At 39.1% G+C, this 19454-nt stretch overlaps 1 protein-coding gene across 1 annotated transcript in view; it reads left to right on the top strand.

The window, feature by feature from the left end:
- Positions 1 to 2110: 2110 nt before the first annotated feature.
- The window catches only part of PEX6 (peroxin 6), a 49763-nt gene continuing 32419 nt past the window's right edge, over positions 2111 to 19454 (top strand). The window contains exons 1-4 of the mRNA XM_089163570.1: positions 2111 to 2540; positions 9298 to 9939; positions 10033 to 10276; positions 10718 to 10859. Of these exons, the coding sequence (XP_089019696.1) occupies positions 2262 to 2540; positions 9298 to 9939; positions 10033 to 10276; positions 10718 to 10859 (1307 nt within the window). The 5' untranslated portion in view covers positions 2111 to 2261. The remainder of the gene's footprint in view (positions 2541 to 9297; positions 9940 to 10032; positions 10277 to 10717; positions 10860 to 19454) is intronic.

The raw sequence follows: 19454 nt of genomic DNA, 5'->3' as shown, positions 1-19454 counted from the left end.
TGGTACCTTCATTTTTTGTCATGCTACTTTGGATGATGTTTGTATGATCAAAACTGTGTTAGATATATTTGGTAATATTACTAGATAGTGATTAATTTGGATAAGAGTGATGCTTTCTCTAGTAGAAATACATTCCCTTCAACAAAGCAAAAACTTCTGAGTTTTCTAGGCATAAAGGAAATGAGTAAATTTGGTATCTACTTGGGTATCTCCTTGTTCTTTTGAAAGGCTAGATCTAATAGCCTCTCTCAAGTCCTGAACAAAATGAAGGTTAAGTTAGTTGGCTGGAAAGCACATTTCCTCTCTTGCGCAGGGAGAGCTTTTCTTATTCAATCTGTGAAGTAAGCAGTGCCTCTTTATCACATGCAATATGTCATGCTTCCCAAACAGGTCTGCAAGTCCACCATGGACTCTATTTGCCAAAGGTTCTAGTAGGTAAATCTGGTCAAGGTAGAATCTTACTCTCATCTCTTAGGATAGTTGGTGTTTACCTAAGACTCATGGGGGTTGGGGTTCAAAAGAATGGGATAATGAATAAAGCCTTGCTTCTTAAACAGAGTTGGAGGCTCTTAATTGAGCCATCTTCTATTTGGGCCCAATGCTTTAAAGCCAAATATTTTAACCAGACATCCACTTTTTATCTTAGGGTGAAGTCCAAGGCTGGGTCTATTGTTTGGAATAGTTTACGTTCAATGTTTCCTTTGGTAATGAAATTGGTACTTAGAAAAGTGGGCAATGGGGAAGATACTTCCTTTTGGTGGGTACCACTGACCACTCGGTAGGTGATTTTAATAGACATTTTTTTTCCTGAGGAGCGACGTTGGCAGAGGTCGTACGAACTAGAAGACGTTTCGCTTCTGAAATTTCACTTACATTTTGCCCTCTAATTTCATTCGCTATCAATAATATTATGCTGAATTTAGAACAGGATTCCTGGAGGTTAAGCTTTACTCCTACTCCTCGCCTGACTACTAAGTTACCTTATCAACCGTTACTATCTATTTCCCTCAACTACCCCCCCTAATTTATACAAAAGCTGGTGGTTGTTTTTCCTAGAAACTGCATATCCATTCCAAATTAAAAAAAATTTGGCATCTTATAAATGCAAGAATTCTAGTTAATGCGGTTCTCGCAAAATGGAATACAAATTTCAACTGTTGTGCGCTTTGTGGTAGAAGTAGTGAATCAAGTTGGCATATTTTTCACATGTGAATGGATGACGAATCTGGGCAGCTGGACTTCTATGATTACGAGTTGAAATGCTACTGTTTTCCATCTCTGCATTATGTTTGGACTTGTTATATAATTCCCACCTTGACAAACTAATGTTACGATGGCTTGTCTCTATAATAATCATCACTTGTTATAGTATTTGACAAACTCATAATGGTATAATTTTCAATTATCAACCTCACCCCCATATAGGACTTTGAACTATATAAAATTATGGTGTCATGACTTACATCTACAACCACCTGGGCAAAATGATGCTTCAAATTTAGTCATCCTGCCCAAACATGATAGGTTTGCCCCTTATCCCATTCTTCAAACAATACCCCTCTCTAATCTTACGACAATATTCTATGTAGGCGTGGTGCATCATACGAACCAAGGGTCGGATGTTGCTAGGGAATAATACATAAGGGGCGTGTGGTCTATTGCTGGAGTTGCATTCTCTACGGCTATTGTCAAAGGCCTGGCTAATGGGATAAACCTGGATCAACAATATGCAATTCATATTGATTCAATCTGGACAAACTGGGATCAATTTGCGGACTTGTTAGCATTCCCTCACAAACCATGGCCATCAGAATTAGTTTAGTTCCGGATCTTTTGCTTCTGGCACCCAAACTCGAAGGGTTATCTATTAACAAATCCACGCCAAAAAAGTTATCGGAGGTATTATATAAGGTAGTCCTTTGGCATTAGGGACAAAAGGTTCTACGGTATGGGATTAGTTGATTCTGATCAATTACTATACTTTGTCCTACCAAAAAAAAAAAAAAAATCCTATACTTTCTAATATTCTGTTTGCTTGTATCAACAACAATTTTTTTTTTGCTTCTGACACGTGACAAATACGTTCGTAAGGCCTCGAGTTGCTCAAAGCCAGCTCAGTCGTATCGATCCCTGTTGGTTGGTGCTTTTCCCACGCTTCACAGCTTAATCTTACTCGTTTGAGCTTTTTCTACCCGCCGTCTCTCACCTAATATAAAATCCAGACACGCATTCGTTCCATTCGGTTGTTAATTATCCATCAAATGGTGGAGAGAAGGAAGCCGCTGATACTTTCTTCGACCAAAAACCTTCTCAATTCTGTTCTGAATTCATCGAAGACCACTGATGCGGAAGGAGTCGAACGAAACCGAGTCTCAGACAATGGTAACTTGCAGTTTCTGCAGTTACACGCAGGGATACTCCGTTGTTTGGAGGATCAAACTGAGAGTTGGGGCCCTAAGGGGGATTCTCTTGATAATTCCACGTTAGTTGGACTTTCTGCGTCGACCCTGAAAAGTCTTTCTGTTACTTCCGGTTCACTGGTAGATTCTTTATCTTGCTTGAATTGTCTTTCTCGTTTTTCCTTTTTAGTTCAGTTGGTGTGATTGTAGCCCTTTGAGTATTTCTCTGGAATTGGTATAAAATGATAACTTTCAATAGCTCGATTCCTGAAATAGTATTAAGTAGAGGTTAATTGTTTTTATACCTTCCTAGAGAGCAGAAATGCTTTCTTTCCCTGCTTGTTTGGGAGTAAATCTTCCTCAATATATAAGAAGAAAGTAATTGAAGAAATCATTTCGAATGAAATGTTATGTGGTACGAGAAAATGTGTTACGGGAGCCTACCTCGATTCAGAACTTCGTCTTTTGTTTGGTGGTCTGTGGTTATTAGCAAGGACTATCAAAGGTATGGACTGCTGTGGTCTTTAGCCAAGTTAATAAGAGACGTTGCAGTTTGAGGTTTGAACTGATTTGATACAGGATAAATGGCAAGAATGAGGTTTGTTATGGAGTGGACCAGGATTTGGAGCTGTAATTTTGCAGAAACTATCCAATATTTAGATAGGACGAAGAGGCACAAAAATTTCTGTTATAGATAAGACCACCATCCTTGTTGCAGAAGGATGATATTGAACTAATTGCTTGGAAAGCTGGGTATAGATGAATTTTGATAGAATAAAGATTGATAATAATGCAGGGGAGAAACATAATATAAGCTCCTTATAGGGGAGGATAGTAGTGCAAGTGACAACATTTTAGCAAGCTGCTAGACATTGATGTGATCATGTAAGAACCAAAATACAGTGGTTGGCTTGTCACTACCAACCAAAATAAATCAGATTCCAAGACCCCAGAAATTTATATTGTTTATGTAAGAATCCATGGCTGCTAGTTTTTCATCATTAGTCTTTGTATTTGTCATCAAGTGAAGATAAGGGGGGACTCATCCCATAATCCGGCATCAATGGCCCTTGGTCTTTATTGGGACCGGGGGGCTGGGGGTGCTGCCTTAATAATTGTTTGTTTTGCTCTCTCATTATTATTAGTGGCTTTGTCATACTCAAGGCACAATCAATATTGAAGCATCACTTTTTGAGCAAATATGGCTCACATGTCATCAGGTTTTCAGTTCTCTGGAGAAGTATCAAACCTAAAATAATTCATGGTATCTTAAATCTTTTTTTTTTCTTTTTCCCAAGGGGATGAATAAAGAATTCATCACCAAGGAGAACAGAGATGCTAGGCTTGGGGGGGGGGGGGGGAGGGAAAGCCAATGAAAAAACAAATCCAACAAGGCAATTGTAGGGAACAGAAGAGCAGACCAGTATAATCCAAAGAGTTAGATCCTGATAGACAAAATTATGCTTATTCCTTTGAAGTCAATACAAGGAGAGGGGACAGAAGAACTCTTGCTTATATGTCAAAGGAGATGGCTTCCTAGATCTGTTGAAAGAATCTAGAGGAGGGTGATATGGCCTCAAAATTGAGGGCCAGTGATAGGATCACTCAATTGAAGCAGTAAAATTACTGTTTCTTAAACCCTATGGTTGGGGCTGTGGGGATTCCTTAGGGATTTTAGGGCTTGTAGGGATGATCTACTGGGCTAGGGTGGGGTTTTAGAGGTCTAGGATTGTCTAAACTTAAAATCTTACTTCTGTTATTTCCAATTTTGGATCCAGTTTTCACAAGTCTAGGTTTTAGAGAAACTTAGGATTTCAATGTTCTAGGTTTTTTTTTTTTTTGGGGGGGGGGGGGGGGATGGGTGGTGGTTAAGGTTGTTACTGGCAAGTTGAGTCCTAGGGGAAGGGAGGAGAAAGCAATCCTAAAAGGAGAGAAACTTTGGTGGTGGGTTTTCAGTGAGCTTTGAAATTTCGTTTCATCTTGCCATCTTGTCCTTCCGCGAGGTGACCGAAATACTGAAAGTTTGCTGAAATTTTGGAATTTTTACTTTTGCCTCAATGTTTTGGTGGGTTTTTTCTTTTCTTTTTTTTTTTTGGGGGGGGGGGGGGGGGTTAGTTTTTGGTGTCCAGCCTAATTTTAGGCTAGTAAATGCAAGGAAAGTGTTATTTTTGCCTCAAACCTAACCCAATGTGGTGTTCTTGATTGGCACATGCTTGACTGTATATGGATGAAACTTGAAGTCTGGAACATTCATTTTCACAAATTTAAATATGGATATTATGTAAGACAATACTAAGATTTCATTAAAATGCAACAACAAATAGAATTCAGTTTACAAGTATGTGTCGGGCTGGATCCATCCCCTGGGTCATCGAGTACTTTGAATACTGGACATAAGGTAGGCCATGACATGGTTTGGATAAAGTTATCCATATAGTCTGTCATTGCCCTTCTATATGTAGCACCATCAACATTAAGTAGATATCTTACCTTAAGGAATGTGTTGTACGACCATGGATTGTGACTCGATTGCGGAACTGGTATAATTGGCGGTGATAGTCATGGTGGATATCCAAAGATGGAGGAGTCTACAAATGATGCACCTGATCCATCTCAATACCCATATGCAGACATGCTACTGTGATTAGCAAATGAACCACCATATGCTCCACCAATTCCATATCCATAGCCATAATCCCTGTATGGTGCAACCCCTAGGAATTTTCAAAATTTCACCTAAATTTTCGAGATTTCGGCAAAATTTCCAAACTTTCGCCTTTTGAAATTTCGACGAGATTTCGTTGAGATATTGTATTGTTTTCATTTTGCCAGCCATTTCGTTCGGTACTTACCAAGATGGCAAAATTTCGTGAAATTTTATGTTGTGGTTTCGGGAAATCTAGAAACTAGGGTTTGGGGAAAGGAAAGGGTGGTCAGATTTTAGGGTTTGGTTGTGTGATTAATGTTGGGGTTGAAGCTTAGGGGAGGTGGGGGTGTTGAATCCAAAAGGGGGTGGGATTTGGGTAAGGGGTTTGTGAGATCTAGGATTTAGGTTTTCGGGAAGAGAGAAAATAGTGCCGCAAGAGGGGAGGGGGAATTAGGGTCGTGCATGGGTAGGGTATGGTGGACTTTGGGGGATGAGAACTTACTGCAGTTGGGGATGCTGAATTTGTTGAAGAAATACCAAAGCCAAAGCTTCCCATGGTTTCCTCCCTTGGAAACTCTTAATTCTATTCGATGTATCTCCTTCAATCAGTTTTATTAATCATCAAGCTGATTTGATTACATGTGTTGGGTTACATTTATAGCCTTACATTGAAGGACTTTTCCTTGGACTCAAATTGGAAAGCAAAACCAACAAGAATTGTTTTTAAAAAGAACTGCTAACTAAATAGACTTGCAGAACAAAAGGACTTCTGTAGTTCTATCCTAAGAAGGAATCCTATTTAGGATATGATCCAACTTAACAACTCCTAACTAGACTACGATTCTTTCACAGCTTGATCAAGATTAATTCAAAAGCCAAAATAAGAATAGAGTTGGACTCCTACTAACATGCTGAATGCAACTAGACCTAGTTGGGCTTGATTTGGGGTGCCCAAATTACCAAAACGCTCTTCATCTTGTTCGGACTTCTTGATGGGCCATAGGGTGCTGGGCAGCAACCCTAGACCCTGTTTCTGCCTTTGGGGCCTCTCTCGGGCTGGCCTTAGAATTTCACATGAGGAGGATCATTTCCTCAGATTTCTCTCCATCCCGATATGATTGATGGCGGCATTAAAAGTTAGCTTGTCCACCATATTACACATTGAAAAACTTGCAAAAGACATGTCCACCCAAATCCAATCGCTTTGGAAGGAAGGGACACCAGAATTTCTTTGCTATAATTTGGCTAACAGACCCTTCTAAATGGTAGTGGAAAAGGGGCAAACAAGGAAGAGTGATGATCAGTGTATTCCATAGCATTCCAATACAGACATCAAAGGGGGGGGGGGGGAATATGATGTGATGGTGGATGAGGAAAGATCTTGTTGGTGGACAATTGGATAAGTCCTGATTGACAGTGAAGCAGGCATGGACTGTAGCTTTTGAACTACACAGAACTTTTGCCTAGTAACAAGGGAGCTAGGAGTTTTGATGAAGTTCCAGGTGCTTTGAAGCTGAAAAGACTGAGGTAGCGGGAGTCCAGATTGTATTTTGTTTCCTAGTTTGAGGTCCTTAATGAACAAATTGCGAGGCATTCTGAACTTCAAAAAGCAGGGGGAGGAGATAGCTGGTGGGGCCCTATTGATCACTGAAACCACAGTCTGTTTAGAATGACCAAAAGTGTAGATGGTTCTGGCACTTACAGAGTAAAGGAGAATGGCTTTAGGGTGTTATTCTTTAAGCAAAACAGAGCTGGTGGCACCATCATCAGTTTGGGAGGAGATGGCCGTAGCAATAGAATGTGTAAGATTCAAGATCTTTCCCCAAACCCAAGATTCACCAATGAGGTAGGTATAATCCATCAGAATCATTAATCCCCCCCCCCCAACCCCCCAAAAAAAAAGTAAAAAAAATTAATCCATTAGAATCCAACCGCAGAGGTTGGAATATTCCCAATCAACATAGAGACTTTTCTTCTTGGATGGAAACTTCGAGATCAGCTGGATGATACTCGCTGAATTGGCTTCTTTGATTTTGTGAATACCAAGACTTCCCTCCTTGGGGAAACAAACACCAGCCCAGCTAATAGAGTCATGCAGATTCAAAACTTGGATGGGCTTCTTTTCTAAAGAAATAGCCCATGGTTGGGCCCATTTGTTCCATGGGTTTACTTAGTTATGGAATTGACTTGTGGGCCTAAAAATTTGTATACCAAGGGGGTTACACAAATTTAAATCTTTTAATTAGTTTTTTAATAATTATATTTTAGAGGTCATGTGACCACTTTATGTTAGATGACTTAACCAGAGCTAGTTTTGGATACTTACATGGTAAACTTGAAGTTTTAGAACTTCTTTTCAAATAGAATTGAAGCTAAAAGTTAGTTTAGGGCACTTAGTAAGGATACCTAGGGAGGTAAAAAGACAAGCCCATTTAACAGCGCTTGTGATGTGATCCTCAGCTATTCTTGTGTCCTGGTTTGCTATTTACTTTCTAGTTTTCTAGTTTGGACCTACATTTGCATCACCCTAGGATCTATCAGCTGGTTTCTTGCATCACTTGTGTAGCAGTAATCATTTTGAGACAACGGATGGGATTTGGGGTGCATCCTCTCAAGAGCTTTCCCACTGCATACAAACAACGGAGAATAATTTATTTCAAATCTTGGACTCTGATCCAAAAGGATTGGTGATGCAGTAGCCTTCGCTTGGACCTATCTGAGCCACTCTGGAAACTCAGACCAAGGGCTAGGGCTAAGCCAGATTTCTGGTCTGGAAAAGGCTGGAATTAGTAATATTAGTTATAATGTTAGTATTACTTTATTAGAGTGTTATTATTGTTTAGGTTGATTATGTTATAGGTTATATCCCTTTCTCAGCATTAGCCTAGAATTATAGTTTCCTATTTCAGCTAGTTTCTGGTTTACTGCATTTCTATTTTTGAGCCAAGGCCTTCGCCTATTTATTATGTAACTGCATGAGGATTTTTAGAGTTTGGTTATGCAATTTGATTATTGAAGTTTAGTAGAGAAACTCCAGAGTGATTTTTCCCTTCCCCTTGGCCTTCCTATTCTCCAATTCTCTCTCAGTGCAGCCCACCTCAGCAGGCTTCTTTAGGCACTGCATTAATTGGGTGCTGAATTTGAGAAGTTGGATACAATCTATCAATAACTTCTTCGGTCCTTCACTCCTTCTACATTACTTTATTTTCCATTCATGGGCCTTAACAGGAGAGCTGTCTCTATCATCAGTATGAGTTTGGGTAAGCCTCCCTACAGGGGTAGAGGCCGTTGCCTTGATATTTGTGCTAGATAAATTGCTAATATGTCAATACCCTCAAAGTTGAGGAGTTTAATTGGCCAATAGATGTGTCACTAGTTCCTGGAATGGGCATATTTTGGATGACTGGAGTTGCTTTAAGCAATTATACTTGATAGAATGGAGTATTCATCATATGACCATACAGTGCACTACTGTTGGAGTAAATTGTTTTAGTCTATGGCATCCTGGTGTCCTTTTTGAGTGGTGGGGACTATGAAGGAAAGGATTTAAAGTTTGTTTGATTGGAACTTGGAAGGGTAGGTACAATTTGGAAATTGCTAAGCAGCGAATCTATTTCACTTGTCATTGTTGATTGCTGATTGGTCTATTAGGTAAAAAGATTTTGTCTGTTTGGATTCTTTAGATTAGGAACTACTATGAGGTACACAATTTATGTAAAGCCATTACAAATTGGGTTTCCACTTAAAAATGCCAACTTCAAGCTTAAATAAAGCAGAAGAAACCTCCAGTAAGAAGCTGATCCAAGAGTTTGTATTGGAGAATATTTTGAGGTATTAAAGATGATTGTAGACTGAGGATAATCTAAAAGTCCACAACCCAAGCATAGTGTTAATGTAATTGGGAGAAGTGTTTGGGCGTGGATCTAAATGCTATGTAGTGAGTTTATTATGTATTTGATTTCCCTTAGGAAAATTTCTACCATATCCTTTGATAGGAAGGTTAATGATAAGAGGTTTCAGTTTCTCTTTTGACTAATAACACTAGGAAAATCTTTCTTTCGGAATTTGTTGTTTCAGTTTGGCTTGGATTACATGGTATGGATTTCCATCTGAAATCTGTCAATTATGTCTCCTCGACTTTGTCACTCTGCATTGGTTCAATTTGTAGAGTTTTGTACTTTGTCTCTGTGACTCTTCTTGTTGATTTTTTTTTCCAAATATTTAACAGTCTCCTTTATTTTGATGCATAAGGTAATTATCAAGAACATTGAGACAAGCACACAGAGGATTGGTAGAGTTGTTGTCCTAGACCCACCCAACGCAGTTGCCCAAGAATGCCAGTCTGAGATTAATCAATCACCTTCCCAATCTTCCCGTGCAATGGTTGTTTTCCCTTCTTATAATTTTCCTCCAAACCTCCCCAATCCTTTGGATAGAGAAGCTTCTTATCTTTCTCCTCTCCTTGCATTTAACCTTGGTTTGCATTTGTCATGCCTGAAATTTCTTGTTCACAAGGGACATGAGACTTTAACTTCTATGTTTCTTGCTGAAGAGGATGAAACCAAACTGAAGTTGGGTGAGAACTCCTATGTTGGTGTAGAAGTTGCTCCCTGGTCTCATTTCCCTAGATTGGCTTCGCATCTGAGGATTTCTTTTGTAAAAATACCAGAATCTGGTGTCTTAAAGTCTTTCAGTGTGAGTTCTTCTCTTGAAGCTGAAGAGCGTCAAGAAATGATTGATTCTGCATTGCACAATTACTTCAAAGTTGATAGATATCTTGCTAGAGGTGACATTTTCTGCATTCACATAAATTGGAATTGCAATTCAGAGCTGTGCATCCCATGTAGCCAAAGAACATGTGAAAATGCCATGGACAGCGTTATATACTTCAAGGTAAGTTTTCCTTAGCACTACTAGACATTGCTTACAACAGGAAATTTTGCTAATTCTAACAGGCATTTACTGATGGGAATTCTTCATTCACAGGTCATGGCTATGGAGCCAGTGGATGTTCCCATTCTTTGTGTAAATTGTAATCAAACAGCACTGGTGCTTGGAGGGAGTATACCTGCAGCTATCCCCCCTGATTTGTTGGTTGGTGGTTCAAAAGGCTTGGTGCCTTTGCAGGGGGATATTGTGAAGAGTTTGGCATCCATACTTACCCCGCCCTTATGCCCATCAGCACTTTCTTCAAAATTCAGAGTTGCTATTCTTTTATATGGTTTGGCAGGTAATTAATGATTTCTGGTGTATTAGTCAGCCGTATAAATGCATGAATTTTGTTTCTTGATGAGCTTGCTTATCATTATTCTCAATGTAGTTTATTCTGTTGAATTATGAAATTAAGATATAACTCAAAAAATTATAGCCCTAAAGTCAAAACCCTAGTCACTGATTTTACTCTTGATGTGAATTATTGTATATCTATGATTGGATGCTCAACTTCACTTTTGTTTAGTTATTTTATTTATTGTTCTACCAGTATATATTGGGGTGGGGTTGGGTTTAGATGACAAGCTATACATTAGTAGAGAAACGTGCTATGTGTCAGTGTCACTTGACTACATTAGTATGATAAATATTTTGTTAATCTTTTCTCTTCTGCTGTGAGAACAATTATCATATAGAATATAGGCTTCATTGGAACAACTGATTTATTGATGTTCTATAGGTTCTGGCAAGCGGACTGTTGTTAGGTATGTTGCTCATCATTTGGGCCTGCATGTGGTTGAATATAGCTGTCATGATCTTTTGGCTTCCTCTGAAAGAAAGACTTCTGAAGCACTAGCTCAAGCTTTCAAGACAGCTGAAAGGTACTCTTGAAGCATTAGAGCATATTGTTAAGGAATTGTCAAGTGTTCTTTTGAGATCTCTGTTCCAACTTCAGTTCCCCCCCCCCCCCCTAGTTTGGTTGATCATATCTTCGTCGTACTGTGTTGTAATGCCTTTCCAATTAATGTGGCTAATTCATCCCAGCATTGTGCATCAATTAACCTTTTGCCCATATAAAACTCTATTCGATGGAGTATAGAGCTTTATCCATCCAATGAAGTATAAAGTTATATTTTTCATTAGTCAAATATGCTTATAGGAATACCTGCATACATAAAATTAATTAAAGGAACATTTCCCTAGAGGTTTTTGAGCATAGTAATGTTTTTTTCTTCCGTTCAGATGTTGGGAAAAAAAAAAGTATACAATAATCAAACTCATCTTTGTCTTGTTAGGAGCATGGTAGAGGATCTTGCCCTCGAGAGAGATCTCGCCATCTTGAAAAACCAAGATGGCGAGATCTTGGTCGAGATATGCAATTTTTTGGCGTCAACTCAATGGCCATCTCGGTGGGTTTTAGGGTCCCAATTGGGCTTAAACGTGGTATTTAGCATATTTAAGGCCTTTTGAACACATTGGTGGCCTTGGATTTGTCAGAAAACAACCTCAAGTATGATTTCTAAGTCTACCCATAGTGTGAAAACGAAATGTTGTAGGATTAGGGAATGCAATGTTATATAACATGTAATATAGAACCTTTAAGGCATATAAAGGAAAAACAAGTGTATCAAATGCATCAAATAACCTAAATGTCATCAAAATTCCATCTATATGAGTATCACAATCTCAATTTTCAAGAATAGAATAATAAAATTATACAACCATTAGAAGTTCTATATAAGTCATTAAATCATAAGTTCATAACACAAGTAGAGAATGATTTATCTTCCTTCGATGTTGTAGACGTGCTAAGAGTAGTTGCAAGTATCTCTCCCATCCCTAAGTGCAAATCCTCCAACCTCTCCCATCTTGCCTTTGCGGATGATCTCATGATCTTCTCCAAGGCTGACCACCAATCTATCTCCACCATTGTCTCTTCCCTCAACTCCTTTGAAGTCCTATCTGGCCTCCGTGTTAATCTTAGCAAATCTACTCTCTTTCTCTCTGGAGTCTCGGATACCATTCGTAGCTCCCTCTTGTAGCTCTCAGGGTTTAGCCCTGGCTCCTTCCCTGTGACCTATCTTGGTCTTCCCCTCATCCCTGGTCGGCTCACCCGCCACCACTGCTCCCCAATGCTCGACCATATAAGGAAAAGACTTCAACTTTGGAAATGCAAGCTTTTATCCTTTGCGGGTCGAGTCGTGCTCATTCAATCAGTCCTCCAATCGTCTTATCTGTATTGGAGTGGTATCTTCTCAATCCCCAAATCCGTCATCCATTCCTTGGAATCTCTGTTCTGTGCCTTCCTCTGGAAAGGCCAAGAATCCTCTCGTTTCCTCCACCCCATCTCTTGGGACTCTGTCTATCGTCCCAAGTCCGAGGGAGGTCTGGGGATCCGTTGAATTCTTGATGTCAATTTGGCTTGTCTTCTGAAGCTCATTTGGAAGATAGTTTCGAAGCATGACTCGATTTGGGTTTCATGGGTCTACTCTTACCTCCTTCAACAAGACTCTTTTTGGATGGTTTCTTGCCCCCCAAACCCGTCCTGGATTTGGAGGAAAATCCTTCTTCTCCGCCCCCGCACTTCCTCTGCTATTTCTATTCAGATCTCTAGTGGATCTTCCACCCTCTTTTGGCTAGACCCCTGGCATCCGATGGGTGTTCTCTATACCTCCTGGGTCCCCGTGCTGCCTACGAGACCCGTATCCCCAAGACTTGCACCTTGGATAGTTTCATCTCCAATGGTTCGTGGATCCCGCTCCCTCATCACAACCTCTCTCTCGTTTGGAGTGCCCTTCCACCTATCTCCAGCCATCCCTTGGACCTCACTATTTGGTCCCCTTCTCCCACCAAATCATTCACCACGGCCTCCGCCTGGAACCTCCTTCGATCCCATCACACCTCTATTCCCTGGTCCCGGTTGGTTTGGTTTTAAAGGTCACATTCCCCACCATGCACTCACCCTTTGGAGGGCTCTCAATCTCGCCCTCCCTACCCAATCTTTTCTCATTAGCCGCCATATTCCCGCTAACCCTACATGTTCCCTTTGTTGGATTGCCTCTGAGGACATTGAGCACATTTTCTTCTCCTTGCCCCCTTCCCGTTCCATTTGGGACAGAGCCCTCTCCTCCATTTGGCCTCGCGCTTGCTGATCTCTTGGGTTTGCTAGGGATTGGTCATGGATCTTGAGGAACTTTTCCGGACACTCTATTTGCGATCGCCTTGGCAAGCTAGTCTTCGGTGGAGCGAAACATTAGAAGATGGACCTCCAAATCTCGTTCTCTTGAGCTGATTTGGAACGCCATCTGCTTTGATGTATCTTCCAGATTGTTGTCTATCCCCCATCCCCTTGTGGCGGACTCCCCCAGAAATAGGTTAATTGTTAGTTTTTGGGATCTCCGCTCATCTTTTACCTCCCTTGCTTGAGTGCTTTGTGCTACTTTGTCCGTGGCTTTGTATTGCTTGTTGTCTTTAATATAATTATTTATTCATCCAAAAAAAAAAAGGAGAGTAGTTGCAAGTGAAAATCCAGCCGAAATCCTCAAAAAAATGGGTGAAAATTGAGAGTTTCAAAGAGATCCAGCACAAGATATAGCAAAATATAATGAGATATGACGAGATATGGCGAGATCTCAAGCGAGATTTCCCAACTCTCTACTCTCGGTCTCCATCTCGTCTCGCTTCTTTGAAAAAGTGAGATATCACGTGAGATCTCCCACCATGGTTAGGAGAAGAGAAGTTCGGTTTTTGATAAAGTAGGTATAATTTATTTTGTTAAATGAATACTTCTATTCATGTATATGCAGAACTTAATCATTAAGCTACTCATAAACAATCTAAAAGCTGAAAAAGTCATGAATCTTTACCAAATTTCTGTAAATGAATAGATGTCGGATGAAATGTTTGTCCTTTTTTAAAATCTTTTTTACAGAGTGTAAACAATGCATAGTGCACCCACCATTGCAAGGTACGTGGAGGGTCATAATATACACAACCTTGCTCCCACTTTGTAGAGTGGCTCTTTCGTAACTACCTATGACCTAGGTTTAATGTGTCGGCGATATATAGTTGACACAGGGCGAAATATCGCCATGTCGCCTATGGGCGACATGAGACCCCCAACCGAAATGATCTATACCATAAGTTGACAATATATCTTTGAGAAATTGGTGATATATCGTTAGTTTCTGTTGATATAATGAAATGTCGATTGAATTTTAGACCAAATTTCAATTCGATTTTTTATATTTTCTCTCTCCTCTTCAAACTTCTCTAGAGCCTCTCTCTCCAATTTCTTGCACTTTTCACCATATTTTGGTCCGATCTTTGAGATCTATGAGTACATTTTGCTTAATTATTGGTGGATATCACATTGTTTCTGTCGATCAAGAGGGATTTCGCATAGATTTGCATGTTTTTTCGTCTCACAAGTAATTATTCTTCTCCAACTACTTTTTGACAAAATGCATGCCATAATATTGTTGGATGGTTATGAAATTAAAGTATGTTGAATATTGTGAGCCGATTTACTAGCTCATGGAGTTGGAATTTTTTTCCGCAAAGTAATTTATTTTTTTATTTTTGGGAGTAAAATTGTATTTTTTACACCTAAAATGCTTACTTTTTAAGTGATATATCTGTTGTATGATGATAGAAAAAACATATGTGGAACTCTATGAGCTGATCTACGGACTCACGGAGTCAAAATATTTTTCCACCCAATAGATAATTATTTTATTTTTCATAAATTATTAAAATATTAATAAAATATCAATAATGAAAAATGGAGAAAATAGAGGAAAATGGGGAAAAAGGTTTTGAAAATTATGGAATAATTATGTAAGTATTTCTCAAGTGTTGCCCATGTGGCTTCATCATCGGTTTTGATATGGACAACCTATTTTTTTGCCAAAAAAATTGTAAAATTTCATTTTATTTTTAGATGCTACATGGTTGGTTCTCATCCTTCAGAGACTACAAGTGTAATAGGAGCATCCACCGACAAGGATCACCCAAGATGATCATCTCATGGCTTGAGCGATCAATCGGATGGTTCTTTCCATCTTTCGCTGCTCCTCGGAACCAAGGTCGAGATTGAAAATCGTCATTCCCCCCGATGGGTTCTCGGTTGGTTGTATCCTTTTGTCGATGGTTTGGTCTTATCTCGCGAGGGGTTCAAAGAAGAGTGGTTCTTCTTTCTTTTATCACGGCCGTGCGGTGGTCTCTGCCGGTTTTGATGAGGAGGTGAGGATCCTCTTTCCTCGCTTCCCCTCCGGGTTGCTTTTCTTCCTGCGTGGTCTTTCCTGTTTTCGATATTCCTTTTTATTTCTCATCACGAATGGCATCTTCTTCGAATCCTAGCTATTCTTGCATGATTTGGGGATTTCATTGCTATTACTCACAAGCATGCGTATGCTTGCATATTCGTCCATGGTCAAATCGGATTGTTTTTGGATTTGTTGGAGACTCTGTGGTTGCTCCGGGGATGTTTAGGTTTTTTTTTTTTTTTTTTCATGCATAAATGATAATGAGAATGCATTGATGAGAGATGGTTCAGGAGAGGGTACGAGCATTGGTGAGGGTCCGGACTTACCGAGGCTTGGGTTCCCGGAGTTGTTCTAATCTCACCGCCTTCTGGCTCGTCCGGGGATAGTTTGGTCTTTGTGGTGGGCGAAATAAAATGAAGAATTGCTAGTTATACATTTATACTTAGGTACATCATACATGATTGTTTATTTGTGTAGAAAAAATTATTTTGGTGTTGTTCAATGACTTATGCAATCATTTTGAATGCAACAATCATCATGTCTACTTGTGGGAGTCCAAGAGCCTATATCTGTCCAGATAAGAATGTCCAAATTAGTAATGATGTATTGAACTATCAAGGCATGAATATAAAGTTATAAAGTGTATATGTAATGTAATATGTATGTAAAAATTAAAATTAGTAGGTAGAAGCATGTTTTGATACCTGGAGTTCTCCATTATCTTCAACCCAAGTTTTTTGTAGTTGGAGCCATTATCAGACACAATTTGGATCCCATTCTCCACTTCAACTTCCTTCACCACTTGCTTCAATAATTTGTAGATGTATTTTGTTCTCCTATCACAGTTCAACATAAAAATGATGATGGACTCTCTAGTAAGACTAGTCCAACCATCAGCCATCACAGTCACTCCATAATAAGCTCACATGGGCGTTAATCCATTAATATACTCATTCAAGTCCTTTTATGCTTAGTAAATACACATTATATATCTCATGTATGGTGGGTCCTTGTACACCACTCCAAGCCTTGCTTGTCTGCTTAATCATATCCCTATAGTAGGCCCCTTGGACTGTATTTGTTGGAATACTATGGTATATAGCCTATTTGGAGAAAGCCAACCCCACTTTCTCATTCACACTCCCCCATAAGTGGTTCAACTTTCTTTGCTTGTGCTCTGACCTCCAGAATAGGGCCGGAACATTACAAAGAATCACAAGATCCAGGTTTGTAGCATGTGTTGATTAAGCTCAACCCAGTGTTGGGGCCCGTGGGATTGGAATCTCCTCCCTCACATTTTGACTCCCCATAGGGTCTTGGGAGCTGCGTGTGCCTCCCATACCTACTGGGTCAGTAGAGGACCCACAAACCATAGTCTTCTACTACCTCCTCATGTCATCAATCCTTGGCTGCTCCCTTTTCATCATCATTGCCCTCATCATCCGTGTGGAATCTGGGTCAGGGTCACATCCATACTCTTTTGGCTCCTTTGTCAAAATCCCGTTCTCCTGGCTCTGGAAGGTCATCTAGGTATGCATCCTTGAACTCTTCCCTCTGTGTTCTTTTCTCTTTCTTCTTTTGCTTTCCACTAGCCAAGTACTGTGCCATTGCCTTCTTCACCTTTAAGGGCACCTTGGTGCGTTTTGTGACATTTTTATCTCCCCCCGCTGTATGAACCTTCAGTCAAGTGGCCCCACCTCCTCTTATTTGTTTATTGCAGTAATTGCACTCACTCTTCTTCCTATCAATTGTTAGTGGCCTCCCGTGTTGCCAAGCTATGTCTGACATGTTTGAAAGAGAGTGCTTGATACAAGAAATACACATCAAGTATCTTAAAATGCTCCACAATAAGCTCCAAAAATTGCATATATACTTATAGTAATATTCTCCTATTTAAAAATATAAAAATACAAATTAATTAGTATTTTTTAATATCTAAATAATTTTAAAAATATATAAATAATACACACTAAGTATCTTAAAAAGCTCCACAACATGCTCCAAGAATTACATACATGGTTCCACTAATACTTTCCTATTTTCAAATTTAAAACAGAAATTAATTAGTTTTTTTTTAATATTTAAATGTTTAAAAAATTACATAGATAATTAACAACAAATTTTATTCAACACTATCACAACAATATGGTGTCTCACATATATTAATTAGAAGCTCATTTTAATATCTTTCAAATAATAAAAATAGATAATTAACAACAAAAAATTTGATTCAACACTATCACAGCAATATGTTGTCTCATATACATTAATTAGAAGCTCATACATCTACTATACATATACGTTTTTAGCAGTATACCTAATTTATAAAATAATTTTTAATAATAGAAAAAGAAAAAGGCTATTAAGAACCAAAAATTAATTTTGACACCACTATTCATTGATCAATACTCTAGAGTAAACATACTTAAACTTCAAAGCAATCCAAGTAGATTTAAGGTACAAACAAAACAGAAATAAAAAAAGGGGAAGTTGGTTATTCACCTAGCAAGATTTGAGAAAATCCACCAATGGAGGACCAAATCTAGTGTTTGACTGAAATGGAGTTCCACAAATCAGGTGACATGAGAGATGAAAGCAAGAAAACCCAAATTTTTTAGAAACAAGTTGGAATCTCCATTGGCGAAACAACCGAAAGTGGTGTAAACTTGAAATCTGGAGTTTCCACTCGAAACTAGTGATTTTATAAGATATGAAAGTAGTGTTTTTGTTGAAACATATCGGTACTGAAATTTCAGTCAAAACATTGGAATTTAGGGGAAAAAAGTGATTTCGTATCGTTTTCAAATTTTCCGGATATTTCGGTCAAAATTTTGATAATTTCGATAATTTCAACCAAAAATTTTCAATGCTCAAAACACTCGTAAACTTCTAACTACTTTGCCAACTTATTTAGACCACAAAAAATAACAAAATAAAATACTAGTTATCTAGAAGGAATTTGCAACTAGGACTCCTAATTAATTTGACCATGACATGAGTAATTACAGAAAAGAAAATAACTCTAGACTCTTAAGAGGTAAGGAATTTGTTTGGACCTAGGACACCTCAAGGGGTATGATAAATGACCAAACTATCCCCTAGAGCATTCGGCTAGGCCTTGTTGCTGCCGCAAGCCCAGGGGGCTATTTTGGGCCTTATTGTGTCTGTTGACCATGGTTACAACTACCCCCCAATCTAGAGGCTACACCATGAAAAGAATTAAATTTGTGTACTATATCGATAGACATTTTTTAGCTCCATGGAAGAGGCCCATTACCAAGTGAGCTTCCATGGAACAAAGGATACATTCCCTATAAGACACACACCCTAGGTTTATTTCATGAATTAAAATCCCATGTTGGTTGTGGATCTGCATCACAGAAGACTTGAGCTGGAATCTCTATATGCTGACTGTTGGTTTTCATTATTTAAGTGAGATAGCTGCAAAAGGCAGACACTTGAGATGAGCCGAACAAGCCAAAAACTAACATTTCTGTTCTTGAAAAATAAAAGTACCTGCATGAACACAGCATCATGTAGCTTATGAGTCGAACTCAGGGAGATATACCACTAAATTACTCTCATAGAGTATGAGATGGATTTGAAAGAAAAATTAATTTAACTAAACTAACGGTCCTAAAAATATGCATATAATGAAATAACTAGTCAGATTGGAACCATTTGAGTTCATGAATCGACCTTCATTTCTTCTTGACCAAAGCAGAGAGGATAAATTCCATTTGTGAACTTGATGCATTTGAATACAGAAGCTTATAAGGTATTAGGTGGTATCAAAAGTGTCCATCCTTAATCCTAGAGGTCTTGTGGCCCAACCATGCTTTGTTCAGTCACAGGTCAAGAAAAGGTGAGGAATTGATTCGTCATGTTGTTGGCAGAATAAGCAAGTTGGGTTAATATTAGCCCAGTTAGTCAAGGTGGTCGCAACAAGGCACACCATTGTTAACAAGTCTCCTAAAGAAAATTTTAGGTTGGGGTAGAGCTTTGAGTTTCCTGAAAATACCCCACCATTTCTTTAGCAATATATCCAGATGGATGATAGGGATAGGGAAAGGGAGGCCGGAACTCTCTCAGTTGTAAACTTCCCAGATTTTGAGGGTAGGAAATAACATGAAGCTGACTGGTGGGAAACAGGAATGTTTGCAAGGGTCCCACACGTAGTAGGTTGTGGGGTCAAATGTAAGCAGCCTT

The sequence above is a fragment of the Hakea prostrata genome, chromosome 7 (genome assembly GCF_041222555.1).
Source record: "Hakea prostrata isolate BN-2017 chromosome 7, UWA_Hpros_2, whole genome shotgun sequence".
Lineage (NCBI taxonomy): Eukaryota > Viridiplantae > Streptophyta > Magnoliopsida > Proteales > Proteaceae > Hakea > Hakea prostrata.
Note: the sequence above shows the minus strand (reverse complement) of the source record. Positions and strands in the feature narration are given on the sequence as shown.